This window comes from Lates calcarifer, linkage group LG16_LG22 (genome assembly GCF_001640805.2).
Source record: "Lates calcarifer isolate ASB-BC8 linkage group LG16_LG22, TLL_Latcal_v3, whole genome shotgun sequence".
Classification (NCBI taxonomy): Eukaryota; Metazoa; Chordata; class Actinopteri; family Centropomidae; genus Lates; species Lates calcarifer.
The window spans coordinates 9242137-9268529 of record NC_066848.1 but is presented as its reverse complement, the minus strand read 5'-3'; the positions used below and the strand labels follow the sequence as shown (position 1 = coordinate 9268529).

The 26393-nt window shown below is 42.6% G+C and overlaps 1 protein-coding gene and 1 long non-coding RNA gene across 7 annotated transcripts in view; one reads left to right on the top strand and one right to left on the bottom strand.

The window, feature by feature from the left end:
• LOC108880381 (uncharacterized) overlaps positions 1–18881 on the top strand; it is a 61252-nt gene extending 42371 nt beyond the window's left edge. Inside the window, exons 4-8 of one of the 3 annotated variants that reach the window (XR_001960472.2) lie at positions 325–552; positions 12661–13154; positions 13243–13364; positions 14437–14554; positions 18315–18881. This is a non-coding gene — a long non-coding RNA (uncharacterized LOC108880381). Of the gene's footprint in view, positions 1–324; positions 553–1161; positions 1594–8986; positions 10516–12660; positions 13155–13242; positions 13365–14436; positions 14555–18314 lie in introns of those variants that run through there. The other 2 variants (XR_007814846.1, XR_007814847.1) reach the window with 2 other exon arrangements.
• pax2a (paired box 2a) lies at positions 360–25844 on the bottom strand. 4 transcript variants are annotated; one of them, XM_051076925.1, is made up of 10 exons: positions 25504–25844; positions 24162–24359; positions 20458–20543; positions 20093–20212; positions 19053–19097; positions 11903–12078; positions 9734–9854; positions 2253–2354; positions 720–806; positions 360–481 (listed from the first exon to the last, which is right to left on the bottom strand). In XM_051076925.1, the coding sequence occupies exons 1-10, from the start codon at positions 25746–25748 to the stop codon at positions 360–362; spliced, it is 1302 nt and encodes a 433-aa protein (XP_050932882.1). In that variant the 5' UTR covers positions 25749–25844. The 4 variants fall into 4 exon arrangements, with proteins under 4 accessions (XP_050932882.1, XP_018527386.2, XP_018527382.2 ...); XM_018671866.2 differs by having other exon boundaries at positions 381–500; XM_018671870.2 differs by lacking the exon at positions 19053–19097.
• Positions 25845–26393: the final 549 nt, after the last annotated feature.

The following is a 26393-nucleotide window of genomic DNA, read 5'->3' as shown; positions in this document are numbered from 1 at the left end:
AAAATAACAACAACAACAGCAACAAAGAAACAAAAATAAAAACCCACAACATTTTTTCCACATGGTATTCTTCACACTGTTTTTCTTCAATTTATATTTTATAATATATATATTTATATAATCTCTTAAAGTCATTCTGGAAATGTTCAGGCCTGTGAGAGAGTGAGGGCATGATGGGTGAGTTCTGAACGCCCGCGGGCCCCTTTTAGGCCCAAAGTGTGTTAACGCTGAAGCCGGGCTAGATGCACCCGGCGTCGACCTTGCTGATCCTTCTTTCCTCCACATCACATGTAACATCACGGGTTTTTTTTTTTTTCCTTTTAGCATTCCGCCACGCTTCCCTTTGACCTCAGTGTTTCTCAGACGGGGACAATATGGAGGCCGAAGCCCTGGCCCTGCAGTTTGAGCTGGTCTCCATGGTAACTAGTGGCGGTCGTAGGCAGTGGCAGCAGTGGGAGGTGCGGAGCCACGGGATGCGGCACTATAATAATAAGGGGAACCTGAAAGTTAACAGAAGAACGAGCCGTTGGAAACCATGAGGTCAAACTTCAAGTAAGACATGTGTTTAAAGCTCCAGTGATAAAGAATACATGGAGCCAGGAGAATTTTTTAAATTGTTTTTGAATATGGCTTTAAATTTAGAATATGTCTACAAAACATTTAAAGTTCATTAACATACTGTAGATGCATATTTTATTATATAAGATAAAGTCGCTTACTTAGTAATGCTGGATTGCTGAACCGCCATGCTTCATTGTAAGTGGTGTACTGTGGATGAGAGTAAGGGTTTCCAGAAAAGTCCCCTCCTAGAGAACAAATCAATAAAAACAAACATTAGCAAAGAGCTAACAAACTGAAATGAGTGACAACTATTGTGAAATATTAATCTGTAAAAACAGACATTGTGGTTACATTACACTCTTGTCACACAGCAGTGTTTTTGAGGCGTATTTGTCCTGACTGCTTGTGTAGCTTTCCTCCACAGTCCCTTCAGGTGAATTGGATTGTTTTATTAATCCCCTGTTAGTCTTTAGGATTTCATCTATTCTTTCCTTAAGTGAGGACTTAAGTGCTTTTTTTCCTCTGCTTTTAAGCGATGATGCTTCGCTTCAAAACTCCCTAATAGGTTTCCTCTGAGACTCTTCTCTCTTTGTCCTCCAGTGCAGGACGTGGTAGTGGAGAGGACGGGAGGCTGAGGGAATGTCAGGGAGCGAGGCTGTGGGTCCACAGGTTTCTTTCTTTTTATGAGACTATAAAGGCTGGGTTTTATATGAAGCTGCTGAAGAATGGCCTTTGCTTTAACAGTGTTTGGGGCCAGTCACTAAATCTTAGTCATTCACTACCAGTTTAAAAAAAAAAAAAAAAAAACCTACAACGCCTGGATTAAGAAGGCATTTGTGCTTGTGTGCTTGTATGTGCTTTTGAGTAAGTATATCCAGTGGCATATAAATAATGAGCTCTAACTTCCATCTATATCTTAAAATGTTACGCTCATGCACACTGAGCTCTCTTGTAAATACTGCACGCCTGCTGTGATTATCGGTCAGTGTGAAAGGTACATGTCTGTGAGCAATAAAGGGAATTGTGTTTTCAGTTGTTTGGAGGAGAGATCTACACGCGCTGGCAGCTATAGCATCCTCACTGCTGGTCGTGTAACTCGAGCTCATCCCTGAGAGAGATAGTGATTTAAATATTTACAGGCCCTCCACGCCTCTGTGTTTTGACCCTTAACTGTTTGCTGTGAACCTGAACTGCAGGTTAAGTAGAGGGGAAAGAGATACGCTCTGCAGCCCTGAGTGTCCGGGGAGGCGAGGAGAGGAGCAAAAGCAGTGTTTATCGACGGGGCTGGTGAGAGTGCGCTGTGTGGACACGGCGAGGGTAATGAGCGCTGGGAGCTGGAGTGTAACTGAGAGGAACTGTCCTATCTCACGGCCACTGATTGTGGTGATCGCCTATCGAGTTCATCTAATGTCCTCATCCGCAGATGCTAACCACACGCTAACCGCAGTCTAACAAAGCTATAACAAGCTTCCTTCAATCCTTTGAGTCTAGAGCAATGATTTAAGCTTTCTTCATTTTCTCAATAGTGACTGGGAGTTTGTATGCATTCCTAGTATACATGCGTACTGTTAAAGAAATCACAGGAAAGCACTGAGACTGGTTTAGCTTAAAGTCACCTCAAGTTGTTTAAACAAGATCAAGGACTAAAAGTAAAATTAATAGCATCATAAAAAGGGAACAGTGTCACCTACCAGGAACCATTCCAGCGAGTGTGGAGGTGGGGTAGCTGCCTTGTCCTGTTGGGGGGACATGAGGTGGGTAGCCAGGTAAGGTGGTACTAGCCATGTCTCGACCTGCAGGCACACAAGAGGAAAACAGTCATAAGAATGCTCGAATGCAGAAATAGGTTTACATTTTTATCCCTCTGTAAAATTATGTTTACACAGTCATTATTGTTTGTATGTAACCACTGCCTGGATGTTTTTTCAGTAGAGGAAGTGCTATATTTTTGTGCCACACAGTGCAGGGACTTTGGTTAAACACATTGTGTCTTATGCTCGAACTTTCTCTAATCATGTTTCCTTAACTGTAACCAAGATTTGTGAGTACTTCAACATGACCATAAAAAAATTAAATCATACTTTTGTTGATAGAGGCAGATATTGTATCACTGTCACTGTATTTTTGCATAGTCTTTTTTCTGAGAAGGGGTAATTTCTCCTCTGGACCCCAAATCCTGTAATAATGATATTTATAAATTACCAAGTGAAGTGATTCATAATAGAAGCAAAGCTACTGTCTGTCACAATACATCACGCCATCAAACTGATTTGATGCATTTTAAAAGTCTGAAGAAAGGAGAAGAAACAAAGGAAAAAGAAAAAGAAAAATACAAAAATCACATGTAAAATAGTGCAGCTTTTTTTTTGCATGTTGATATCCATTTTCTGAAATGCTCATGTTGTCTGGGGTTTCAGAGAGCTGAGGCCTATCCCAGCATGCACTAGGTGCAGCCCTGACAGTTTATTTTTAACGAAATTATCTCATCAGAGACTATAACTCCTGTAACATCAATGTACCACTGTCCTAAGCAGCTTTAAAACTGACAGGAGCATTAGGCCAATGAGAGCTCTCTCTGCTCTCTGCTCCACATTCAGCTCTGTAATTAACAGTGACAGCATTGGGCCTGGCTGGATGAAGGGGCACACAGGACAGGGAGTTGTGGGTCCATAGCAGGCCCCAGCATCTTCCCCATATCTCTGCCTCTGCACCCCTCCCCTTTTGGCCCTGCCTGCCCTCCACACCCGCAGACCTCGGGCTTGTCACGAGGCTGGAAGGACCTGGAGGCCTATTGTTAACCCAAGTGACGAGCAAGGGGTCAGAGCTGGAGAAAAGCAGGGTAGAAAAGGGGGGAGAGAGCAGTTGCTGTTAATGAGGGGCAGTCAGTGTCGCTCCTGTATACACAACAGTAAAGCCACAAAGCATGATGGGACTGATGGCTTTGCAATGTGAAAGCCAGTTTGCTTTGACTTGGTTTGTATTTGAGAATTACTAAATCATACAAACACAGAGTTAAATGATGGGGAAAAAAATCAACGGAAGAGAGTGAGCTTGATTGAATTTTGATCTGGGTATGGGGCCTTAAGGGTAAAGTTGTACCTGCTATAAAAGGCTGGCTGGCATACTGGCTGTAGCAGGGGCCGTGGGCATGGGCAGGGTAGCTGGGAGTAGAGGCATCTACAGAGAGGCTGGACTGGTGGGGCAAGATGTCAGCTAGAGCAGAGTCCCCAACAGAAGAGGGGGTGAAGGGAGCAAAGGATGCCTCATGGGGCTCCCGCTTTACACACATGGAAGGTGGATATGATGGGTGAGAGTCTGCCAGGTGGAAACAAAAGAAAAGAAAAAAAAAACTAGATATAATGTAGACATTTAACTCCTCACATACTGTACATTCACTTCAGTCACTCAGATATATGGTGGGATGGATGTTTTTCTTTCTAAATGTCCAAATAACCTAAAGGAAAACTACTGTACAGAGGCGAAAACAAATCCAATCTGTCGCAGCAGAGGTTTTTAGAGTTGTCATGCACATAGCCACAAGGCAATAAATCAAACAGAGACAGGATTCCAAATCCTTAGCAGATTTGTAATAGGAATTAAAGGGAGCCTGCAAGAAGCACACTTGGTACAGTCTTTTACCAACTTAAGACCAGACATATGGATTCATATGAATTCTGAATAGATAAGCAGTCTTTAGCAGTTGATTTGTTCATTTACATAGCTTATAATAATAATCTCATATGCATCCAGCAGTAATTCATTCAACTAAGTGGAAACATACACCAGTGGAATGTTGCAACAACACATCGCGCCTGATCAATCAAGCTCAAATGCGTAAAAAATTTCCCCAAGGTTTTGGGTAAACAAACAACATAATCTCACGGCTGCTTTCTCACAACAAAATCACTCCCACAAATAACCAAACAATCGGCTCGCAGACAGTTCAAAACTCTACACTTTGATCTAATTTGGCTGATGAGTCTTGGCATCTTTCATTTCACCGGCTCTGCCTCTCGAACCTATGTAATCAATGTGAGCTCTGTCTCTGGCCTCTCCACGTCTGCCGCAGATCCTGTTCTGTTCAGCTGGGGCCTTTAGGGAGAGATGGCTCTTTCCCGACACCATGATAGCCTCATTAGCTGCTTCCCCCATCATTGTTGTTTTACAACAGGACTGTGTGTTGCGATTCCTCATTAAGATAAAGGCTGTTCTATGGAAGGGGGATGCAACCCTGTCAGCCCTATGAACCTAATGCCAGGGAATCAGGCAATGTAGCTGACTGCTTTCCCATAGAAATCTACTGCAGGTTCTCCAAATCTCTCTCTCCCTCTTTGTCTTTGTGACAGCTATAACTGTTGATTTAGTCAGAGGTACTGCAATTATCCCTGAGTACTTTCATCTCATCGAGACAAATACCATTGTTATCTAGGAAACGACACAATATATAACAATGTACATTTTTGACTTATGATCAAATCATTAAAAAGAATGGCTGCCACAAATCTCTGGCGTGAACAGAAATATTCTAATGAGTGAGCTCTGCATTTAATTGGGTGGACTATAACTTTGTCACATGCACTGTACAAATATGTCAATTTACTGGAAGCAGGGTCTGCATAGGGGAATGACTGCAAATGGCTAGCGCTCAGCTCTGCTCTTCAGTTAATTATAGCTAACATGCAGTCTGTTAGAGTATTTCAAGTTAAAACAGCTTTCAAAAGTCAGCTGATTTGGATGCAAAACAGCCCCCATCCTCTCAGAAAAAGCATGCATTTATTAATACAAGACAATAAAGTAGATAATGTTAGCAGTTAGCCTCTGTCAGAAACCTCATAGCACTACATTCAATATACACTTCAATCAGTGGCATTACACATTCAAACCATTTAGCGGGAATTTCACAGTTAACCAAGAGACTACATTGTGGAACAAACTCACAGTTTTAACAAAACAATCAAATCATTGTATGTCACTGTTTAGAAAAGTGGATTGTGGGTCTATCACCTCAGGTTGCTTGTCAAGTGAACCTTGCTCACACAAATACAGTTCATTTGTCTTATTAGGATAACTTATTTTACTACCAGGGTGACTCTGGGACACCTAACCTTTAATCATTAATCTGAACTTTAAGATAATGCTGAGGATGCCAAACACGAAGCCCAGGTTGAGCCTGTTTACACTGTACCGGAGACCTCCTGCATACAACTGTGGGCTTCTGTTTTCTCAGTGCCCGAGCAACCCGTTGTCAAACAGACAGGGGTTACAACGCAACAACAACCGATACAAACGCTGCGTTCAAGACCACTGAACTCTGAAACTAATCAGACATGGTGTTGCTTATTGTCCTGGAGACGAGGCAGAGCCTGGGTAAAGGGAGCCTGTCAAATCACAGGCCTTGATGATGGAGATGGAAGATATACTCAGAGTCCTTGGGGACTCTTCTACCCAGCAAACACATCTCTGAGAGGGTGGAGACGCTATAGAGTTCTCCAACATCTGTCTGTGCTCTACCACTGTTACCACCGCTACAGACCCCATCAACCATAGAAATGGACTGTTAAGAACCTACAACAGTCCTCTGAGTGATGTGTCCAGATATAGCTGCAACAGCCTTCTCTCAAGTGAGCATTTTGTTTTTAAATGTACACAGAGGAACTCTGGTGCGCAAAACATTTACTGGCAGAACTCTTGTTTTCAGAGGCTGACATTCAATCTACAGAGAACTTTTTCATTCCTACTGTATGTTGAAGATCACAGCAAAACTTCCCTCTTGTGTAGGTAGGGCAAGGTCATCTGGAGACAAGTCCACAGAGAATTAAATGTTAAATTTACTTCAACTTGGACACAGTCATGTTTGCCTCAAGTACAGCCAGTTAAACTCTCTACCTTTGTTTTCCACTTATAGAAAAAAAATGGACAAAGGAACAATTGTTAAAGGCTGCATCTAATTGTGAGTGAGTAAAGAATATTTGTGGGGCCAAATAGCTTGAATTCCCCATCCACATGTTTAAAGTCATTCATTATCAAATGTGTGCTCAAAGGTTAGCGCGCTATTGTGGGGGGTTGATATAAACATTAATTTCCGAGCTCGGGGCTGCGGGCGTTAACTGAGCTGAGACAAGCCGTTTGTCACCAGGCCACACACCAGGCACTGCAGGTTAGGTGGCTGCTTGTTGTTTGCCACCCAGCAGAGAGTAGCTTGGTACTGCCAAGTCATAAAATAGGCTCAGAGTGAGGTGTACATTTGAGCTGAAATTAATTTGAAATGAAATGCTATTTCTTCACCTCCACCCTCTCATCTGTACAGTTTTGTCATTTTCCACTTATAGGGAGAAAGAGAAATAGATAGGCGAGAGAAGGCAGATAGATATAAAGACAGATGGAATAGCGCTGGGTCTTCACATCTGCTGGAGTTGTAGTAGGTCAGAGGGGTGCCCATTTACACTCAGCCTCCCCACAGGCTCTGGTGAGAGTGATTATCAAGCCCAGCCTGCACGTAGACCACTGAACTCTCAGTGGGTGTAACCCTATTTAACTACTGATAAGTAGCTACAATATTTTACTAAATATAAAGCCAAGTCAAGATGCAGAGGACCTGCAGGATACTGTATGTTGCTTTCTCTGTTCAGGTATTAATATAAAATTGTGCAGACAAACAAATGCTGGACCAGAGCCAGAGACCAGGAGTAAATCATGACATGTTGTTCTATCCATGGATGCACTGAAGAGTTCTCACTGCTCACTTACTGGATACAGACACAAGCACTACAGTTTTTCTACAGCTTGTGTACACCTAAACAGACTGCTCCATTTACTTCTTATCCAGTCAAATATGCACTATTTTAAGCAAGGCAAATATATATAGGTAGATAAGCGAGTATTCTCCTTCAAAAGAAGCATTTTTCCACTATGTTGGCAACATTACAATGAAATTTAATTTAAATATTGAAAATCTAGAGATATTCATTGTGCAGGAGAAGAAATTTTACTTCTTACTAAATCCCAGCAGTGCATTTCAGTGCCCTAAATCTCTCTCTGATTTGGCTGCTGCCCGCCTTCCTAGGTAACTGTCTCTTTCACACATTAGGGTAAACAGAGGACACAAAAGATGGCCGACATTGCTTTTGCTATAGCGCCCTTGGAATGCAAAACCGAGCACTTCATTAATCATTCATCTTTAATAGATTATGCAAATTTCAGGACATAAAAATCAACAAGATCAATAACTGTATGAATTTTAATTGGGAGCAGAAAACATTTAAAGAATGAATATAATCTTGTAGCCCCATCCAGTATGAGAGCATAATTTATTGATAATTGGATCTCAGCCTAAGTGAGGAAGGTAATTTAGCATTTTTTCAGCCTTGGCATACATTCCTATTTACAGGGTTTGCTAATGGCAGAAAAAATAATATTATGCACTAACAACCTACAACCAATCAAAGGCTTCATGCATTGCTTTGCATAGTCGTGAAAATTAAGTAATAAAAGTTTACTGGATATTACTTTTGAGTTTAATTTGGAGCTTGGAATACTCATATATATATATATATATATATATATATATAAAATGGCTGTACCAAAGTTTGTTGTCATATTCCACTTAAAGTTTTGTTAGTTCACCTCCTCATTATGCAATCTATGGACCCTCACATGTATCGCTTTAGGAGGCCCCAGTCCCCCAGGTGGCTTGGAGGCCACCTGCTATGAGTGTGCTCCCTGGAGCGAGACCGCTTTCATAGGAGGAGCCCAGCATAAAAGACAAAAACACACCTTTCTTCTCCTGAGGCCCAACTTTCTGGGGCAAATCTACCTCCCACATATTCAGGAATAAAAAAGGGGTCTTTCTTTTCCCATAGCTCTGTGCCTGGGTCTGGGGCTGGACTACAGGGATCATTTGAGAAGGGCTACTGCAGTTTTCAATCATGCTGTCCTCCTCTTTACTTACTCTCTCTCTCTCTGACTCTCTGTCTCTCTCTCTCACACACACACACACCACAGTGGACTCATTGACTTTGATGCCCACTGCATAATTATGGGTGTTTTATTAAAAGGCTGGCATATTATTCTCGAGTCAGCGTGGCCATCAGTAAACCTAACCTCTCCTGGGAAAGTGCCTCAGCAGCCACAATGAAACAATATTTCAATTAACCAGACGGCCATCAACCTCGACAGCAGAGCAAAAGAAGCCAGTGTGGGTTAGTGTGGGTTATATGATACAGATCGTTAATACTACACGATATTCAATACACTGCACCTGCCATTACCTGTTGGCTCTCAGTGGAAGTTACTATTGAAAACAGCAGCCGGTTCATAAGTTGGAAAAAACCTGTAATTTCAGTGTTTAACTGTCAGCGTCTCATCTGTATCTGGGTCTCTCTCTCTTTTACTTTCTCTCTCTCTCTGTGTCTCTCTCTCCCCACAGCATGAGGCAGCCAGCCAGCCACGGTGCTATTCCAGCCGCTGTCAATCAACAGGCTATCATAGCCTTTGATGACAACGTCGTGTCGCGGCGAGAACAGCAGCTGTCTCTTATGAGAAGTGCTCCCAGTCAATCTGTTAGCGGGCCAATCCAGGCTAACACAATAGCCAGTTAGGAGCAGCGTGTGAAAGGCCTGTAGGATTTAATGGGCTCAGATGATATATCACCTCGCTCTGGAAATAAACACACGGAGTGCCTCCAAAAAAAAAAAAAAAAAAAAAAAAGTGCCATGAAAGAGGAGCTTTTTCATTTGGTGATAAGAATTATATCACTGGAAAATGTGCATGCCATCAGGAAGTGGCAGCCAAAACTGATGAGTCAATGATGATGCAATATCTTAAATAAGAAGTAGCTGAATGTGATTTTTTCAATACCAAATCCACTCAGAGAATTTATTCTAAATTTGTGATGTTTAAAATTGTAATCCATTCATCCCTGACAATAATATGCACAATGAGTTACTATATGTAAAAGTGAAAGCCCAAAAAAGTCAGCAATGTGTCCCCTCAAACCCACATCTCAACTGACAGGATGCGACTGAGAGACTTTGCAGCAGAAACAAAGCTAAACACACTATATTTGTGTTCTGAACAATGAGTCCTGCAAAATCGACCACCAAGATGTCTTCGACCTGCTGCTTCTGCTATGCGCATTCTTTCAGGGATCAATGTAGCATGAGTCAGATTGTACCTGTCACAACAGAGTAGCTCTGGGAGACACTGGAGGCGAGGTCGGAGCTGGCACTGGTGGAGAGGCTTGGCTTCACGTCTTCCAGGCCAGCATTCAGGGATGGGAGAGAGTACTCATTCGCCTGTAGACAAACACGCAACAAATGCAAAAAATATGTCAGCGGAGAGATGCACCTGTGAATAGGTGGCAGTCTGAAACTTTCAATTCAAACTTTTTATATTTAATATAATTTCACATTCCACCAGACTGTGTCATGATCTGGTTAATATCACTGCCATACTACACGCGAGCCCACTTTGAGTTACAGATCTACTAGTTTAAGTGACAATATGTGAAATATGTCTGAGGATAACCCCTGGTGTATTTGAGAGAGCTGTCTGTGATCCTCTCACTGTGTTTCCATCTGAATATTTCCTGTGAATTCTGTGTACACTCTGCGCCCCTCTCTCAGCCCATCCTGTCCCCGCTCCCTGTGCTTTACCAAGGCCCATGATGTATGCATGCATTAAGGCTTGTCTGAGGAGAAGGCAGAAAGGGAGAGAGGGATGAGAGAGGGATTGGGAGAGGAGTGAAAGGACGGGGTGTCAGCTGGCTCTTTGTGCTCCACTGCAGTCATCCCTGTGACCAGTCAAGGGAGGAGACATTCAGGGCTTTGTTACAGGAGAGACATGTGGTGTTTTTTTTTTTTTTTTAAAGGGGAGTACAACCTCAAAATCAACCTTTGTGCTTTGCCTCCAGGATGAACACATAAACCTGGGTTAATAAAATGATAAAATACTGAGTATTGTTGTATAGCTTTCATATTTTTATTAGTATTTTTCTTTATAATGGAGGTTTTCATTGCATTTCTTTCCAATTGTGATAAAACAGCCATCTTTCATATTTTACAATTTCTCATTCAAAAAATGCAATAGTCTACTGTGCTGCACTAGAAAACTTGACATGAGGATCAACCACCAGCTTGACTCTTTAGAATTTGTTCACTTTAATCTCGGGTTAAGACTATGCTAGCAGCTGTGATGAATCCTGTTTGTTAATGAGATGACACTTCCTGACCCGACTCCTCTTTAAAAGGATAAGTGTGTGTGCACACATTTGTGTCAGTGTTTGTATCAGAGTGCGTGTGTGCATCTGTTTGTCTCAATGGGACAGGGGGGTCCCACAGGGGCAAGCTGGTGACCCCAGTCTTGTCTGCCTCTATCCCAGATAAACTCTAATTGTCTGCTTACAACTGTTCCCTGGCACTAGGCTGGATGTTTCTCTCTATTCCGCTGGGCCTCAGCAGCACAAGAGCCATTTTGTCATGCAGATGGGCTGTGGGCAGGGCTGGGCAGGGCTGGGCGGAGGGCGAGTGGCAAGCACAGAGGGGCCTGAATGACCTGACCACATGGCTGCCAGAAGTGTGGGAGGGATGAGGCCTATTCAGCCTGGGCTCTTCAAAATGGCTTTTTAATGCCCTGATGCAGACACCAGACAAGCCCCTAATAGCCTAATATCCCACCTTTTCACCAGTTTAAGAAAAGGAGGGGGTGTTGGAAACAGGGAGAAAAAAGGAGGTGCACAGAAAGAGTGGAAAGCGGCCTGATTAATATTACATTAAATTAAAACTGATTTTTCTGGACCATTCTGACGCCGTTTTTCTCTCCCCTCCTCCACCTTCCTCTCGCCTTTTTAATACCTTCTCCTCCACTCTTTGTGATTGCAAGTCATTTCCAATTCGTTTTGGTATTGATCTTGCCGTAGAAATCACTTTGGTAATTAGCTGCATTAGGGGCTGTATAGCAGGCTGAGGGGCTGTCCCTCTGATTTATCGCCGCTGTAATTCCCCGCGATCGCGCAGAGATGAAAATGAACTCAATTAGGGCACTGCTAAGGCTGCATGGGCACCCACATAGAGTTCCAATGGAAAAATTAATAGTCTCTTGTTGTTTAACAGTCTAATGAATGTAAATAAAGGTTATCCGCTGTAATAGGCTGTAGGCTTGTAGGTTGCTTTAAGCAAGAAGTTGTACAGAGCGTTTTTGTCGCCAGTGTCAGAATGGCTACCAGTTTATTCACTCTATAATGTTATAAATCAGTGTAAATTATTTTACTGTTGGCTACTACAACTTAAGGACAGAAATGAGGATCTAAGGCTGTAAATGCCAATGTGAAATCTGTCTTGCCAACCTGTTCGGGTTTGATGTGTTCTGAAGTGGGGAAGACATCAGGGTAAGAAGGGCGTTCAAACACACGGTCCAGGGCCTCCAGCTGCTGCTGGGTGAAGGCGTCTGCTCGCAGATGCTTCCTTAAACTCTCCACACTGCCCTGAGAGTCGCTGCCGGGGCCTGAGCCATCAGAGCCATCTAGAGAAAGAAGGAGAGGGAGAACAGAGGGAGGAAGGGAGGGCGACAACACTCTGCATCAGGGCATGGCTCGTCTTTTTACTTGGCATCATTCTAGCAGGCTAGCAATGTGAGGTAAGCATGAGGAGAACATTTTTTGAGCTCAATAGGTATAAGAGTGATGGCATGAGGAGCAGTAGTAAATTCAGGGAGACCCACCAGCATGTCTGCCTTTTATCTCCCTCTCTGTTTTTCACTGTCTCTCTCTCTCTCTCTCCTCCTCTCACACATATACACTCACTCAAGCAGCTCTCTGCCTCCCCCCATGTCTCCTCGCCACCATCAGCACGGTCATCATGTGATAGGTCTATGGTAATTGATGGATTACCTTCAGTGCAAATATATACTTGTAAGGTAGAGCGTGTGTTTCAGGAGGAGAAAGTAGGGCTGGCGATTACATACAGAGCCTCTCATTCTGCCAGCGGGAAATGGAGAGCCATTATTTAACTGTACTATTTCCTCCTGAACATATTACCCTTCCCTCTCTCTGTCTCTCTTTCTCTCCCTCCATCCCCCACATATTGCCTGTCTTCTGGAAAACAGAATGGAGTGGGGACGGCACTCAGGGCCGAATGAGGACGGGGCGTCGAGGGCAAGTGTATGCATTTCCTCACTCGGTCACACTCTATATAAACAAATGAGCCTATGCCTCCTTCGTTCTCCTGATCTCTGACCCTATCAACTTGGCCAGGGAGCCCACCGCCACCGCTGCAGCGCTCCCTTTGCTCACTCATCAAGTCCTGAGCACTGAAATAAAAAAAAAAGCAGCTAAAACCTCCAGCCAGCATCCCAGGAACCTCCACTCTGCTGCTTGCCTGCCGCCACCCTCCCTCTTCTCCCTATACCCCGCCGCCAACAGCGGATGAGGGCTTTAGCTCCCGTACAAATCTGTCATTCTAAATTTGCAGCAGATTATGTTCTCTCCTGGGCGAGCCAGCGGTGATATATGATATGCAAGGCCGCTATTGATTGCCTGATCCGCCAGCAGAGGAGGGAGGCGAAATGAACTTGGAATGAACATCATGCCTCAACTCATTGTGCGTATAATACTCTACTTAATCCCACATTTTTCTGTGCTATGGAATTCAATTGATCAATCATGTTCCACTGATGGTACCATTTCAGGGGCGTTATTGCCATTCTGCTCGGCTGCTTGACCTTTTTTCAATGGCTGAGGCCAGAGGATGAACCCGACTCGCACCAAGAAATAGATCCATGGAGAGAACGGAATAGAGAACTGCAATTGGGTATGAGTGTGTGTGTGTATGTGTAGAGGAGGTAGAAGGTGTGTGTTGGTGGTGTGAGTATATGTGAGCTTCACCACTGAAATAAATTGACTTTAGCTTTGTGTAACATTTATGAAGGACTCAGTTTTTTTTCTTCCTGCACATGTATTTTTCCTTCCATCAGTTAACCAAGTATTTTAGCACAGGTTTTTTCTTTCTTTTTTGGGTGAAGGGTTGGGGTTGCTGGTGGTGGAGCAGCATCAGTGTTGCTGGATAAGACTAAATTGTTGTCTGTGGTACAGAGGAAAATGGAGTCATTAATTACCTCGTATCAGCTGGTCTGAGAAAAGAGGCAAACTCGATCAATAGTGAGTGTTTGTCATTCACAGTGGAGAAGAATTCTTATACTCAGCACCCCCTTACATGAGCAGGCTTTCTGAACTGGTAGCAGAAGGACATAGATTCCAATCACAGATACACTTTTTTTGTGCACTTTCTGTAATCTAAACATAATGAAAAGCCTCACTATCAAAATTAAAAACCCAATTTTGGAACTTGCTAATTGCTTGACAGTCACTTTAACACAGGGACTAACAATAAACAACGACTAAATCTCTATTAGCAACACTTTGTGATGTTGTTAAAGGTTTGTTTACACCAGTAATGTTTTAAAAATTAGAGTGAAACAGCCCCAATTTAAAAAAAAAAAAAAAAAAAGGTTCAGGTACACATACTTTTAAAAAAAAAAAACTCTTCAGTTATGTGTGTGAATATATTTAAAATTTATGTGGCCAAAAAATTACTGATTTGGCCCGTTAAATAGGAATAATAGTAAATCATTTATTTTCAGAATTTGCCATTAGAGGTTCATGTTTGACATATATCATCAAGATAGCTGCAATAAATCAGATTCAACCTTTGACAGTCAGCGTGTCAAGTGGAGTGTGAAGCCAGACTGTCAGATCGTGTATGTGTATGTGTGTGTGTGTGTGTGTGTGTGTGTGTGTCTCATTGACTGGCTTTTTTTCATTTTCTCACTGTTTCTTCAACCCCTTTGGGTGTCTCAGCAGGTATTCTCTTATCACTCCCACAGCACCAGCTGACTGCATCTCTTTGTTTTAACACCAAAGTGTGAGGAGACAAACCCAGATAAAAACAAGACTCTCCAGCGGTGACATTCCCATGTCATCCGTAAAGCAAAGGACTTTCAGGTAAATACTCTCTTTGATCAGCTTGAAGAGACAGATGCCTTTTTACATCATTGTGTCCAAAGTTACATATTTCACCATTATGTATTTGAATATTATGGATGGTCTATACAGCTTTGCACCAACTCAAAGCACCAATCACAAACGCAACCAGTGCACATGAAACTGCAACTGGAATCTAAGAGTTGCTGTACACCTTCAGCAATCTAATACTCACACTTTCAGCCATTTGTACACACACACACGCGCACACATATGCATGTGCATGCACACACACACACACAAAGAGTTAACCAATGACAGTAGCTACTGTGAAACAGACTACAATGGTATCAAAAGCTGTCCTGTCTTGCTTTGTCTCTAAGGGGGATGTTAACGTCCCGTGTTGGCATGGTGGCACTTTATGTCCTTCTTTCATCTCCCCTGTTCTTGTGATAAGATAACTCAAAGGAGAGTGGAGTGGGGGGGGGGCTCGTTTGAAAGGCAAATGAATTCCTACACACCGCCTGGCTCTCTCCGTAAATCAATGACACAGGGTTTCCTAGGTCAGAGGCCGCGAGTCGACCGTTTACTTATTCGTCCTCTGCTGATAGGTGAAATGATGCTATCGCAAATTGTGGGATCATTTGTTGATGTTTTTAAAAATGCAGTTGAGCTTGAAAAAAAACCTGAAAAAAGAGAGAGCACAAACAAACTGGTATACCCAGAGGGTGAACACTCCTTCCCTGTAAGCTAGCTATATTTATGAAACCTCTGAAGCGGAAAGGAGAGAGGTGGGTGGGGTGGTGGAGAGAGAGGGAGAGAGGCAGCAACACTGCCATGGCTGTTAAGATCCTGTTATGTTGTGGCGTGTTTAAGAGCTTTATTAATTCGATTTAGCACCACCAACCAGTGTACTGACTGTCAGCAGGCATAGTGATGCTTATTTGATATTTGCACTCGCTGCCAGCACTGACGCTCCATCGATGGTATTTTGAAACACTGTAGTTATTTTATTTACTCTAATTCAAATTCTCAGATCCTCAGTCCAATGAATTAAGTTCATAATAAATAAATAAAAGTACACCAGTATTTTGATCCAGTTTGTGAGTCTATGATATTAATAAGAGGGTGGCTGCAGCTGAGGTGAGTCAGCTCAGTGAGTTTGGCCTTTTATTTTGAAAGTTGATGGTTTTACTTCTCTCCACGTGTCAAAGTGTCCTTGAGCAAAACACTGAACTGCTCCTGATGTGTGTTTGTGGGGAAAAATGTCATTTTAGACAGCTGCCTGCCAAATAAATATGCAGTAATATTACATATCACAGTAAAAATCAAAATAAGCCATTGCAGTGAGACTATTGCAATTTATTCTTGAAATGAGTCTTAAAATAACTTTAAATAATCTGTTAAAGTAATTTATGGCTCAGTTACAGACCAAAATGATTTGATAAGGAGGATATTTTTGCATTCTGCCCTCTCCCTCTTCAATATGACTCCATGCCCATCTCTTATTTTTCTTTGTCCTCCTCTGCTTTCATCTCTACCCTCCTCTGGACCAGTCTGTCGTTTAGTGTTGCCACCCTGTGTAGCAAGTATTTGTGGAAATACAATTAACGTATGCCTTCTTTCCTCTTGCCTTTTCTCCCTCCTCAAGCTGAGTAATGCATCGCTCCATTAATTCTCGGCATTGGCGTCCATAATTGACTTTTCTCTGACATGATTCCTCTCCATTGAATGAATTCCCTCTCCTTATATTTTTGTGACGGATCACATTGTATATTGTTTACAACGATATACAGGGTCTCGCTCAGCCATGTTGCTGAATGCGAAAGACTCTGGGGGGGGGTGTGTGTGTGAAATGTTGGAGGGAAAGAACGACAGAGATAGAGCGGAGAGGGAGGAGGGGGAGAAACGCAGTGTGGACCCTTTTGTGTCCTCCTCCACTGTTGGTGCCCTAACAGCTTCTTGTCTCCGTGTTACGCTCTGTGGCCCCTCTCAAACCTGGGCTTTTCTCTCGCACACACACCCCATCAGGGCCATCATGGCGCTCATGATTCCATTTATTTCTGTCTCGCTCTGGATGCATTTATTTTCTAAAGTGATCCTCTATTGACTCATTGTCATGGACTGGCTTGACTAGTCAACCAGTGTAGGCCCAGGTTCAAATCCATACACTAACTGATTTAAACTCCACAAATGGGTCATATGTGTTAAAAGATACACACCAGACAATCTCCAAAAAGGCCAAATATCAAATTTGAACAAATCAAAACAGCGTCTGTATTCATTTTTCCTCCAGCTATTGAACAAAGTTGATATGACTCTGGCTGCTGCGTACAATCGTTCTTTTATGTCATGAATGAACAACCTGCTAGGGCCATATTTTTTTTTCTCCCCACTCACACACTCATCAGCTTCTTCTACACTCATCCCACACCCACGCTACAATCACAAGTTATGACCTTTGCTTTCTCCATCTAATTTATCACTGTAGCTCCCTACTGCCTGTCCTCCCCAGAGCTCCACTGGGCTCCGTCCAGGAACGTGGGTAAGCCAGTGATGAGAGAAACATACAGTTAGGTCACATCAACCTGACTGCATACAGCAGCAAGGTCAGGAGAAAGTTGTCACTGTGTGCCAAGACCAGGAACACACTGAATTTACATGAAGCTGCAACTCTAATAAAAACAGCATTTCCTTTAGGAAAGAACAAATGAGTGCAGGTACGTCTTGCAAGATAATTACCTCAAAATCATCACGACATGAGCAGAAAGGCCTGAACTTTTTAACTGAGTGCATGGACTTCTAACACTATTATAGACATTTGACGATAGCACAGCAGTTGTCACCCAATCCGCTCTGTCTTTTCTTGGCTTCCACTTCCACCATAGGTTTAAATGACTGAGTGAGAGCATGCTGTACAACAGGCTAATTTCCCCACTTCACTATTAATGCATTTGGCAGGAACAACATCCCATTTCCTGTAATGAGATACACAAATAAATCTGGCTATGGATAGATTCGGGGTGGGGTGGGGTGGGTTGGTGGTGGTGGTGGTGATGGTGGTGGGAGGAGGAGGAGGGGAGTCGTCGGTGGTGAAGGGGGGGGGGGGGGGGCAAAGGAGGGGGCGCATTGAGACGCATTCTCCCAGCACTGGCATAATTGGTATCGCTGCTTGCAGACATGCAAACCAATCTCTTCACAGATAGGGCTGAGACTCTCTCTTTTCCCCCCTTAAGGCTATTTCTTTTGTCTTTTCGATAGCTTGCACATCCAAGATAGAGGGAGGGAGGGGGGCGAGATGTTAATTTGTGAATTAATAGCTTTTCTCTGCAGAATTGCAAATTCTTTTAAATGTCACTATGTTCACTGTGTGAGGAGCATCTGAAGCCACAGAATTACTAACAGACACACGTAACACGCACATTTCCATGCATAGGTGTGTATATACGCTTGCACAAATCCTAAAAGTAATCCTTGCTCAACTCTCATTGAGGCTGTCCTCCTTCTTCCCCCGTCACCTCATAAACCCACTTTTTTTTTCTCCCCTCTCATCCCCACTATTCCTCTGTCTCCCTTTTTTCTCCTCCCATCTTCACTTGAAGCCGTCCGGTGTAACATGCTACTTTTAATTTGCAATAACACATGACAAGGACAGATTAATGGCTCTTATGGCACCTATGTCCCTGAAGCTCGTCTTACGGGGACCCGGTGTACATAACGCGTGTCACAGTACATTATCTCTACAGCCCTCCAGTAATGGGGACCTTTTTCTTCTTCAAAGGGCAACCGCTGACTTCAGCCACACTGGAGAGCACGCGCCACCACCACCACCGTCACAACACCAGCAGTGCAAGGACTGTGCAAAGCATCTTTTCATGTTCATCGTGGGCAAAGTAACAACAATGTAGGCACAAACATTTGAAGCTTTCAGGCTTAAAATCTTTCTTTGATTAGTTTACAGACATGCAACAAAGTCCAGGTCTCCCCTTGTTTTTAATATATTCGTTCACTTACTTATCTGTTTACTCATTTATGTAGTTGTGAGTTGCCGAGGCAACATGTTAACATTTTAGCAGGTGTTTTTGCTGTGACATAATCTTGGCTAGCTCAAGTAGACTGGGGCTTTTGTACTGTACAGTTTTTTTTTTCCCAACATCAAGAGCCAAATTAAGGGGAAATGCTAAGTTTATATCATTTTAAAAATTTGTTTACAATAAGATGCATCTTTTTGATGAAAATCCACAGCTATCTTTGCCAGATAACAATTCTAAATAAGCGACACTGTGCATTACTGTATATTGAACTGCCTGCCATTAAATGGAAAATATGATTTTCCACAGTCACTTTAGCTTAATTTATTTTAATTTCTCGGGAGATTATTTATTGGGGAAAAAAAATCCCTCCCCCGCCTCGGCCTCCTAAGCTCACAACCCTGGAAGAGCAAAAACAGCAATTGAGAGGAAAGTTTTGTGATCTGATTGACCAAAGCAAAAGAGAAGGTTGTCTAACTTCAACTTACAATGTCCTATTTTCCTTCCATCCAAGTGGTTGCCACTCCAGAGAACTAAAGAGACAGAAACATAAAAGAAGCAAGTGGCCTGTTTTGATGAGTGCTCTTTGAGATCATTTTCAACCATTTCATCCCATCAGCCACCTCAAAGCAGCACCACAGAATCACACACACACACACACACACACACACACACACACACACACACACACACACACACACACACACACACAGGCACAGGCACACGCGCAGCCCCCTCCCTGCCTCCACCGGTCTGTTCCTACACCTGTTCAGGCCTCCACCAGGGACATGTTAATTCATAGGCATTAAAAAAGCCAATTGTTTGCACAACCGATAATCTATTAGCCCTCAGGCAGTGTGTGTCCACTCTTGCCTTGCCTAGGAATGAGAAATTCTGGCTTGGACCGGATAGGCTTGCACTTAATCTTTGAGCATATCTTGGTCTATTTTCTTGCCAGTCCCTTGGTGTTGTATAGCCTAGTATTCAGTCATACAAAAATACTTTATTATTGTGTTTTAAATGCTGTTCAGCGCCTCCGAATAAAATACAGCTCAGACAAAAATGTATTTATGTATCTATACACTATGGAATATTAAATGACTGGTAGTTAACTGATAGTATCAAGGCAAAGGATCACAAAAGAGCTTCTTTTTCTGCCTTTTGTTGTGATATAGAAATGAGAGGAGCAGCAGCACTGATGCCTTGCCAAGAGGGATTAGACTTGTATGACAGCTATATGGGATATCTACAGTACGCCTGAGCATGGTATAAAATTGAGATGCAGCTCTGTAGGCGTATGGTAAAACGTAGGGCATCAAAAAGCTGATTGAATCGCAACACTCTCTCAACACTTGCCCTGCCTGATATACAACATAACAAGTCACTGGAGACAGCACACAGAAAACACACTTGGCTGCAGCGCTGTCATAAATGCCATCTTCTTCACACACAGGGAAAAAAAAGAAGGAGACGAGTGATGGGGAGAATTAAAAGGACGGAAAACAAAAGGATCTTGTGTCTCCCTTACCATCGTCTCGTTTCCTCTTCTCGCCGTTGGAGCGGGGGATACCCAGAATGCCGTTGATGGAGTAGGATCCTACGGGATCGTTGGAGGCGCTGGTCACAGGGGGGGAGGCTGTGCTGGGCACTGATGGAGAAAGCTGAGTTAGTGTGTGCACAGTGTGTGTGTGTGTAACGCCTGCGTGAGTGTGTTTATTCATGTGCATGTGTGTTGGAATGAGTAAATGCATGTTCTGTGTGTTCATGTTTTGGTGTGTGTGTGTGTGTGTGTTTGTATGTTTTCCCCCGCTCCAAGTTTCTTCCTGTTTCAGCCAGTCCTGATTGGCTCATTTGACTGTGCTGTAATCTGTGTGTAGCCTTGTTCGCGCTCACCTATGGTGTGGCCGGGCGTGGAGAGCGGCGTGACGGATCCGTCGGGGGACGGGTGGAATTGCTGCTGGACTTTGGTGCGGATAATCCTGGCAAAGTGAACAACAGACACGGATCAATCAATAGTGCTTCCAGAGCATGGAGATTTCACACCACTGCGAGACGCTTAAACACGCCACATCACGTCCACTTACGCCTGTGCATGTACAAGTGCTCCATCGTTTGGGGCACTTGTATCCTCATATTCAGGCCCCTGTCACAAAATAGCCAATCTCGGGGCCTTAGGGGCAATCTCTCAGCTCCTGTGTGAGGCTGAATAGGGGCTGCCCCCTGAGATTGTGGATTCAATCTAGTTGGATTCTGAGGTTAGAAATATGATAAAGTCCCCATACCAGTAAGATGTGATGTGGCGGGAAAGTCTTCATTGCACTTTGGTCTGAATGATCTTGCAAACAAAGCATGAAATCACATCAATTCACCTCAATGATCAGCTTCACTGGCTCTACCTGGCCAACTCTAATAATCTCCCTCTCCTGCTCTCCACTCCCTCTTTTCTCCTCACGCTCACTCTCTCTCTCTCTCCATCTCTCAGACCTGATCTTTCGCTCCTCTCACTCCCACCCTCATCCTCTTTTCTCATTTCTGCTCTACTGTCCAATGTGCTCCCTCTGTTTTACTGTACTTTACAACGCCTGCCTCTCGCGCTCCTCTCTTATCTTTCTTTCCTCTCTTTCTCTCTTTATCCACTCCTCTCTGAATCATTTCTGTATTCCTCTCTGTCACCTCTCTGGTGTCAGCTGTAGTTTTTTGGTCTTTTTCTTGCTCAGTGTAGCACATAGGAATCCTTCAGGCTCACTGAGGATCAGAGCCTATTGATTGGGACTCTGGGATAGAAAAGTTGACGACGAATGGCGGGGAGGAACAGCAAATGCAAATGGTGATCTATAAATTATATGTGACAGGAAAGCAATAGTGTCTTATTGGCTCAACCTGAGACCACTGCCACATCCAGTGTCTTTTAATCTGTGGTGCACTTCAAAATAAAAGAAATAAAAGCAGGTGTCACCATCATATGAAAACTTTTAAGATGAAGAAATTACAGATAATGATCATTTTGTAAATTTGAGGATTGCTGTAATTCTTTTAGCAAAACAGAGGGGTACAGTGGGATTTATACAATCTCAGCTTTAGCTCTTATGGGACATGATCGCATTACATTAAACCATGACTATGGTAATCTTTTGACTGACAGACGAATGCCAGATCATTCAATAACAGGCACTGTTGTGCACCGACAAGAAATCCCTCATGGAAGCCCTCTCACTTAAGAGGTGTGACAAAAACAGACTTTTACAGACTGCAGATGAGGCCAGTGATGCTTCCAATGTGCATGCAGCATCCAGCAATAAGCTATCAGTTGTGAATCAGGCAGCGATGGGGTTAACTTCCTCAGGGGGCAAAAATGTACATCAGACTCTTTTCATTCCCCTCAGTATCTCATGCGTCCTCTATACTCTCTCCTTCAGGCAGGGCAACAAAGGCTAGCAGCCTCCTCCAGAAAACACACATCAATATTTTATTTGAATTTCTAACATCTCACCACAACAGTTATCTGACCTCATGACTCGAGGGAGCCTCATAAATTCAAGGACTTTGTTTCGAGTCCATGTTGTTGATATTGAATAAGCAATTTGGATGGGTGAATTAACGACTTTGGTGTTTGGCTGTTGTAAAAAAAAAAAAAGAAAAGAAAAAAAAGAAAAGAAAATCCCCAAAGAAATATTAAAATGTGGATCAATATGATTGAAAGCCGCTTAGGACCTTATGGGTATGCCTCTGTCCACTGGGCATGGTGCAGCGGGTAGAAACTCCTCTCTGCGGCAACAAAACAAAGTGCAACCCAGTATCTGTGTAATCTTTAATAATTCATGCAGGGGAAAATGTGTTTAAAGCCAGGACATCCTCTTTAGTCTACAGAGCAGAGGTCAGCCCCTTAACCACAGAGACCACCAGGGGTCCACTGGCTCTTTCTCTCCCTCTTTTTTCACTTTCTTCCCTCCTCCACATCTTTCTCAATCCTCCCTTTAACAGCAACAAATTCAAACAATATTTCAGAAAAGCTGGCAATGTGAAAAATACAGGGAGCTATCACTGGAGTTAAAGTGAGATTTTTTTTACAAACATTTTAAAAATATAACTGAATTTTTATGCAATAAAAGAAATATTAATCAACTGACCTTTCTTCAATGCTAATATAAGGTTTGAGGAATAAAATTAAGGAGTGAAAGCTACTGACTGTCATGTTGTGATTTGTGAGGCCACACTTTAACAGGAAAAAAAATGCAGATCTGTGCATTGCCAAAAGGTCTCGTGTTAATTATTAATGCGCAGGCCAACTTAGTTTCAAAGGACACAATTTCTCCTAATAGTGCTGTTCCACACAGTTCAAACCCAGCAAATGTTTTTTGATACTAACACATAAAACACTGCCACCACGCTCCTTTGAATACATTTTCCTTGGTTTTATGAATAACAGGTAACAACAAAGACTGGCGCCACAAGACCTGTTGAAACCAAAATTTCCACTGCAGCTTGATTTTCTAATATTTCCCTCTCTATCGCTTTTCTTGTTTGTAAAGATTCATCCATCTCCTCCATTTAGCTGGATGTGTTATGAGACTCTCTCTTCAGCTCATTAAAATGTAATGCCGATGACCAGCTCTCTGGAACAGTGCCTCCTAACCAAAGTTCATCACTCGCAGGCACTATGGGGCTTTTTTCACTTTGCACACATGCACTGGGGCTTTTCACCGAGCGTCCTCTGTCTAAAGATACTTTGTCCACACTGCTGTCCCGCTTCATGTGGAAAGGTGAGGGTGTAGGGTGTCTGCTGCTTTTGCTGCTTCAGTGGAACAGAAACTCTTTTATAGTCCATTTACCCTTAGATAACACTGTTTTAGGACGGAAATACTTTTTATTTCCTACAAGTTTCCAGATTTATTCTACTTATAGGCTACTGTAATTCAAACTAAATAATAATAATAATAATAATAATAATAATAATAATAATAATAATAATATGTGACTGAAACCGGAATAATTCAGAGTTGGATTATGTGTGATCTATTGTCACTCCACATTCACCTCGGTGTTGGGAAACAGAGCAATTGCTTGGCAATAAAGAGGCTGCTGCCGCCTCTGTCGCAGTGTGGTCCGCGTATTGAACGACTTTGTTGGGTATTTCCCTCTGCCTCTGGATCTGGTTACGCGGTATTGATCGGTTTTTATCGAGACAGATGTGATTCTCCGCGTGGCCCCAGCCCTCAGCCCCCCGCGTGCTGGCTGTGTCTTGGAGGGCCGCACAGGGGGATTGAATTGCACTTGTGAGACCACCCCGGATAGGGAGGCTCGGCTGGAAATGACTATATAGCTCGGCCTTGTATGTGTGAAGATAAATAGCTATCTGCTTATTTCAGAGCAGATTTATCGGGTTTACGCATGGCAAATGACAAAGTTTTCCTTCTTTTGTTTCTGGCCCCAGTTTCCTTTTAAATTTTGCTCACTTAAAACATTTTCTTTTGCTTGTGTGCACGCATTTAGAAAGAAATAAGGAGAGGTCTGTTTCAGGAATGATTTAAGCGCTTTGGGACGATTCGAGATGGTTTTTAAAATCACAGAAGTAAATTAAAACTGTCGTTTCCACCTACCTGTTGATGGATGAAACGCTGGGGACAGTGTCGTTATCGCAGACGCCCTCAGCCAGTAGTCGGTCCCTTATCTCCCAAGCGAACATGGTTGGATTCTGTCGCTTATATTCTGCAATTTTATCCACCACTTTCGGAGTTGCGACCTTTGGTTTGGAGCCACCAATGACTCCGGGTTTAATACTGCCGGTTTCATAGTACCTGCATGGGGACAGAGTGAGTGTTCCTGAATGGATCCCTCCTTAATTCAACAATCCAGTCAGTCGTCTGAATGATGAGAAAAGGTGGCTTTAAATTGTCGTTTGTGTGGAAACAAATCTCCGCCGACCTTCTGCAGTTACATGTAGGGCAAAAAAAATTAAAAGAAAAAAAAAAATCACCTACAAATATGATGGCGGCTTTAATCTATTATTGGTCTGGAAGTGTGTTGTTACATGGGCCTAATTGTGTGTCAGCTGGAAGGTGAACAGAGCGGATTTCCAACGAAAGCAGTGTGTAATTAAAATCACACAATATAAGCAGTGAGACGGACAGAACAAAGGACAGTTTAGCTGTAAGAGCTCAGTTTGGACCTCATTTCCAGTCTCCATGAGCTTACAGTAGCATGCACGACATGCCACCCCATGACCTATTGGTAAATGTTGGTGACAAACATTCAGTGTGTGTGAAATGAAATACCTCTGAAATGCCTTCTGATAGCTGAAAAAAATATATTTCAAAATATTATCTCACAGCATTTGTGCTCTGAAGTAAAAAAAATGATGTAAATCTAAATTTATCAGGTTTAAAGTAGCTTTTACACTGATGGAAAAATATAGCAACTTAAAGTATGTATTTATGGTGTTTTTTTTTTCCTAATGGATTATGAAGGTGACTTTATAGTGGCCGTATAGACTGTGGTGTTTTTCTTAATCTGCTATAATACTCCAATCTGTACAACCGAAAAGTCAGTTTTCAAGTGACCTCATTGTACTCTGTAGTTTTTTTTTGTTTTTTTTTTTTAATCACCTACAGTCCCCTATAATATTAACAAAGCATGAAATTTCTCTGGAATATTTTTTATCCTTAATGCTTATCTTTACACTTCCCTCCTAAAATTAATTTCATGATTATGATGCTTTTCTCTTGCGGGGCTGCAGGTGATGGATAGAAAATCTCGGATGCAGAACTGCTGTGTTCAAGAAAAAAAAACTGAAAGAAAAAAAAAGAGAGAAAGTAAAAAAAAAAATGACCTGCCTGTATAACCGATGACTGAGGCTGAAATAGAGCTGGGTGCGCATATACGAGCTATAGAAGATTGATTGACACACATAGGGCTCTGTTGGTAGTGGATCCCCCCTTTTACCTGCCGAGGATTTTGCTGACACAGCCGTGACTGACCCGTAGCTGTCTGGAGATGTCGCAGGGCCGGACGCCCTGGTGGGCCAGCTCCACGATCCGCTGCCTCACCACGTCCGGGAGGGGTCTGCCGTTCACGAACACCCCGCCGAGCTGGTTCACACCGCCGTGCCCTGCGTGGGATACAACAGCAGCACAAGAGGGGGAGCATAACATTACATACCTGCAGAGGAGGACGCGGTTTCTCCTCATGTGCCTTTTGTTTTCTGATAAAAAGCTACGCGTTGTATTTTGAGTGTAAAAGCTCGAATCACATTACTGTTTGCATACACACATGCAGTATTAATTTCCATGTATGTACAGACACCTAGATGCACACACGCATGCACAATTTAATTTTGGCGAACAATTTACTGAAAGATATCTAGAAAATATACTTTACTGGTAGAACATTTTGATAATAATAATAATAGTAGTAGTAGTAGTAGTAGTAATAATAATAATAATAATTATAATAGTTGGTAAAAACGTGATAGAAATTGAAGCAGCCAAAGAGTAAAAATAGTAAAGTTCAGGTACTGTGTTGCGTTCAAATACACAGAATAAAATAAATAAAAATGAAAGAAACATCAACAAATATGCTAAAAATAAAAACATTTCACTGGCTCTTTTGGAACCCACAAAAAGAAAAAAAAAAAAAAAAAAAAAAAAACATCAATAACTCCTCTCTCTACTGTACATTGACCTGGTTAGGCAATATTTTCCAGGAGCACCTCTTCCCCTGCAGCCTAACACATGTCGCAGATATTATGTTTCAACCTGTTTAATTTTCCTTGCACAATTACTGTAAATAATTAAAATGAGCTTTGATAACTCATATTACAAACGCGGATGGTG

Excerpts from the sequence above, each read along its gene's own strand:
- pax2a (XM_051076925.1), bottom strand. The coding sequence starts at position 25,748 with ATGAGGAGAAACCGCGTCCTCCTCTGCAGGTATGTAATGTTATGCTCC. Across the intron at positions 19,098-20,092 it reads GAAGAGGAAACGAGACGATG|TTCTCTGGAGTGGCAACCAC; the intron begins GTAAGGGAGACA and ends CTGTCTCTTTAG. Across the intron at positions 807-2,252 it reads ACTCGCTGGAATGGTTCCTG|GAGGGGACTTTTCTGGAAAC; the intron begins GTAGGTGACACT and ends TTTGTTCTCTAG.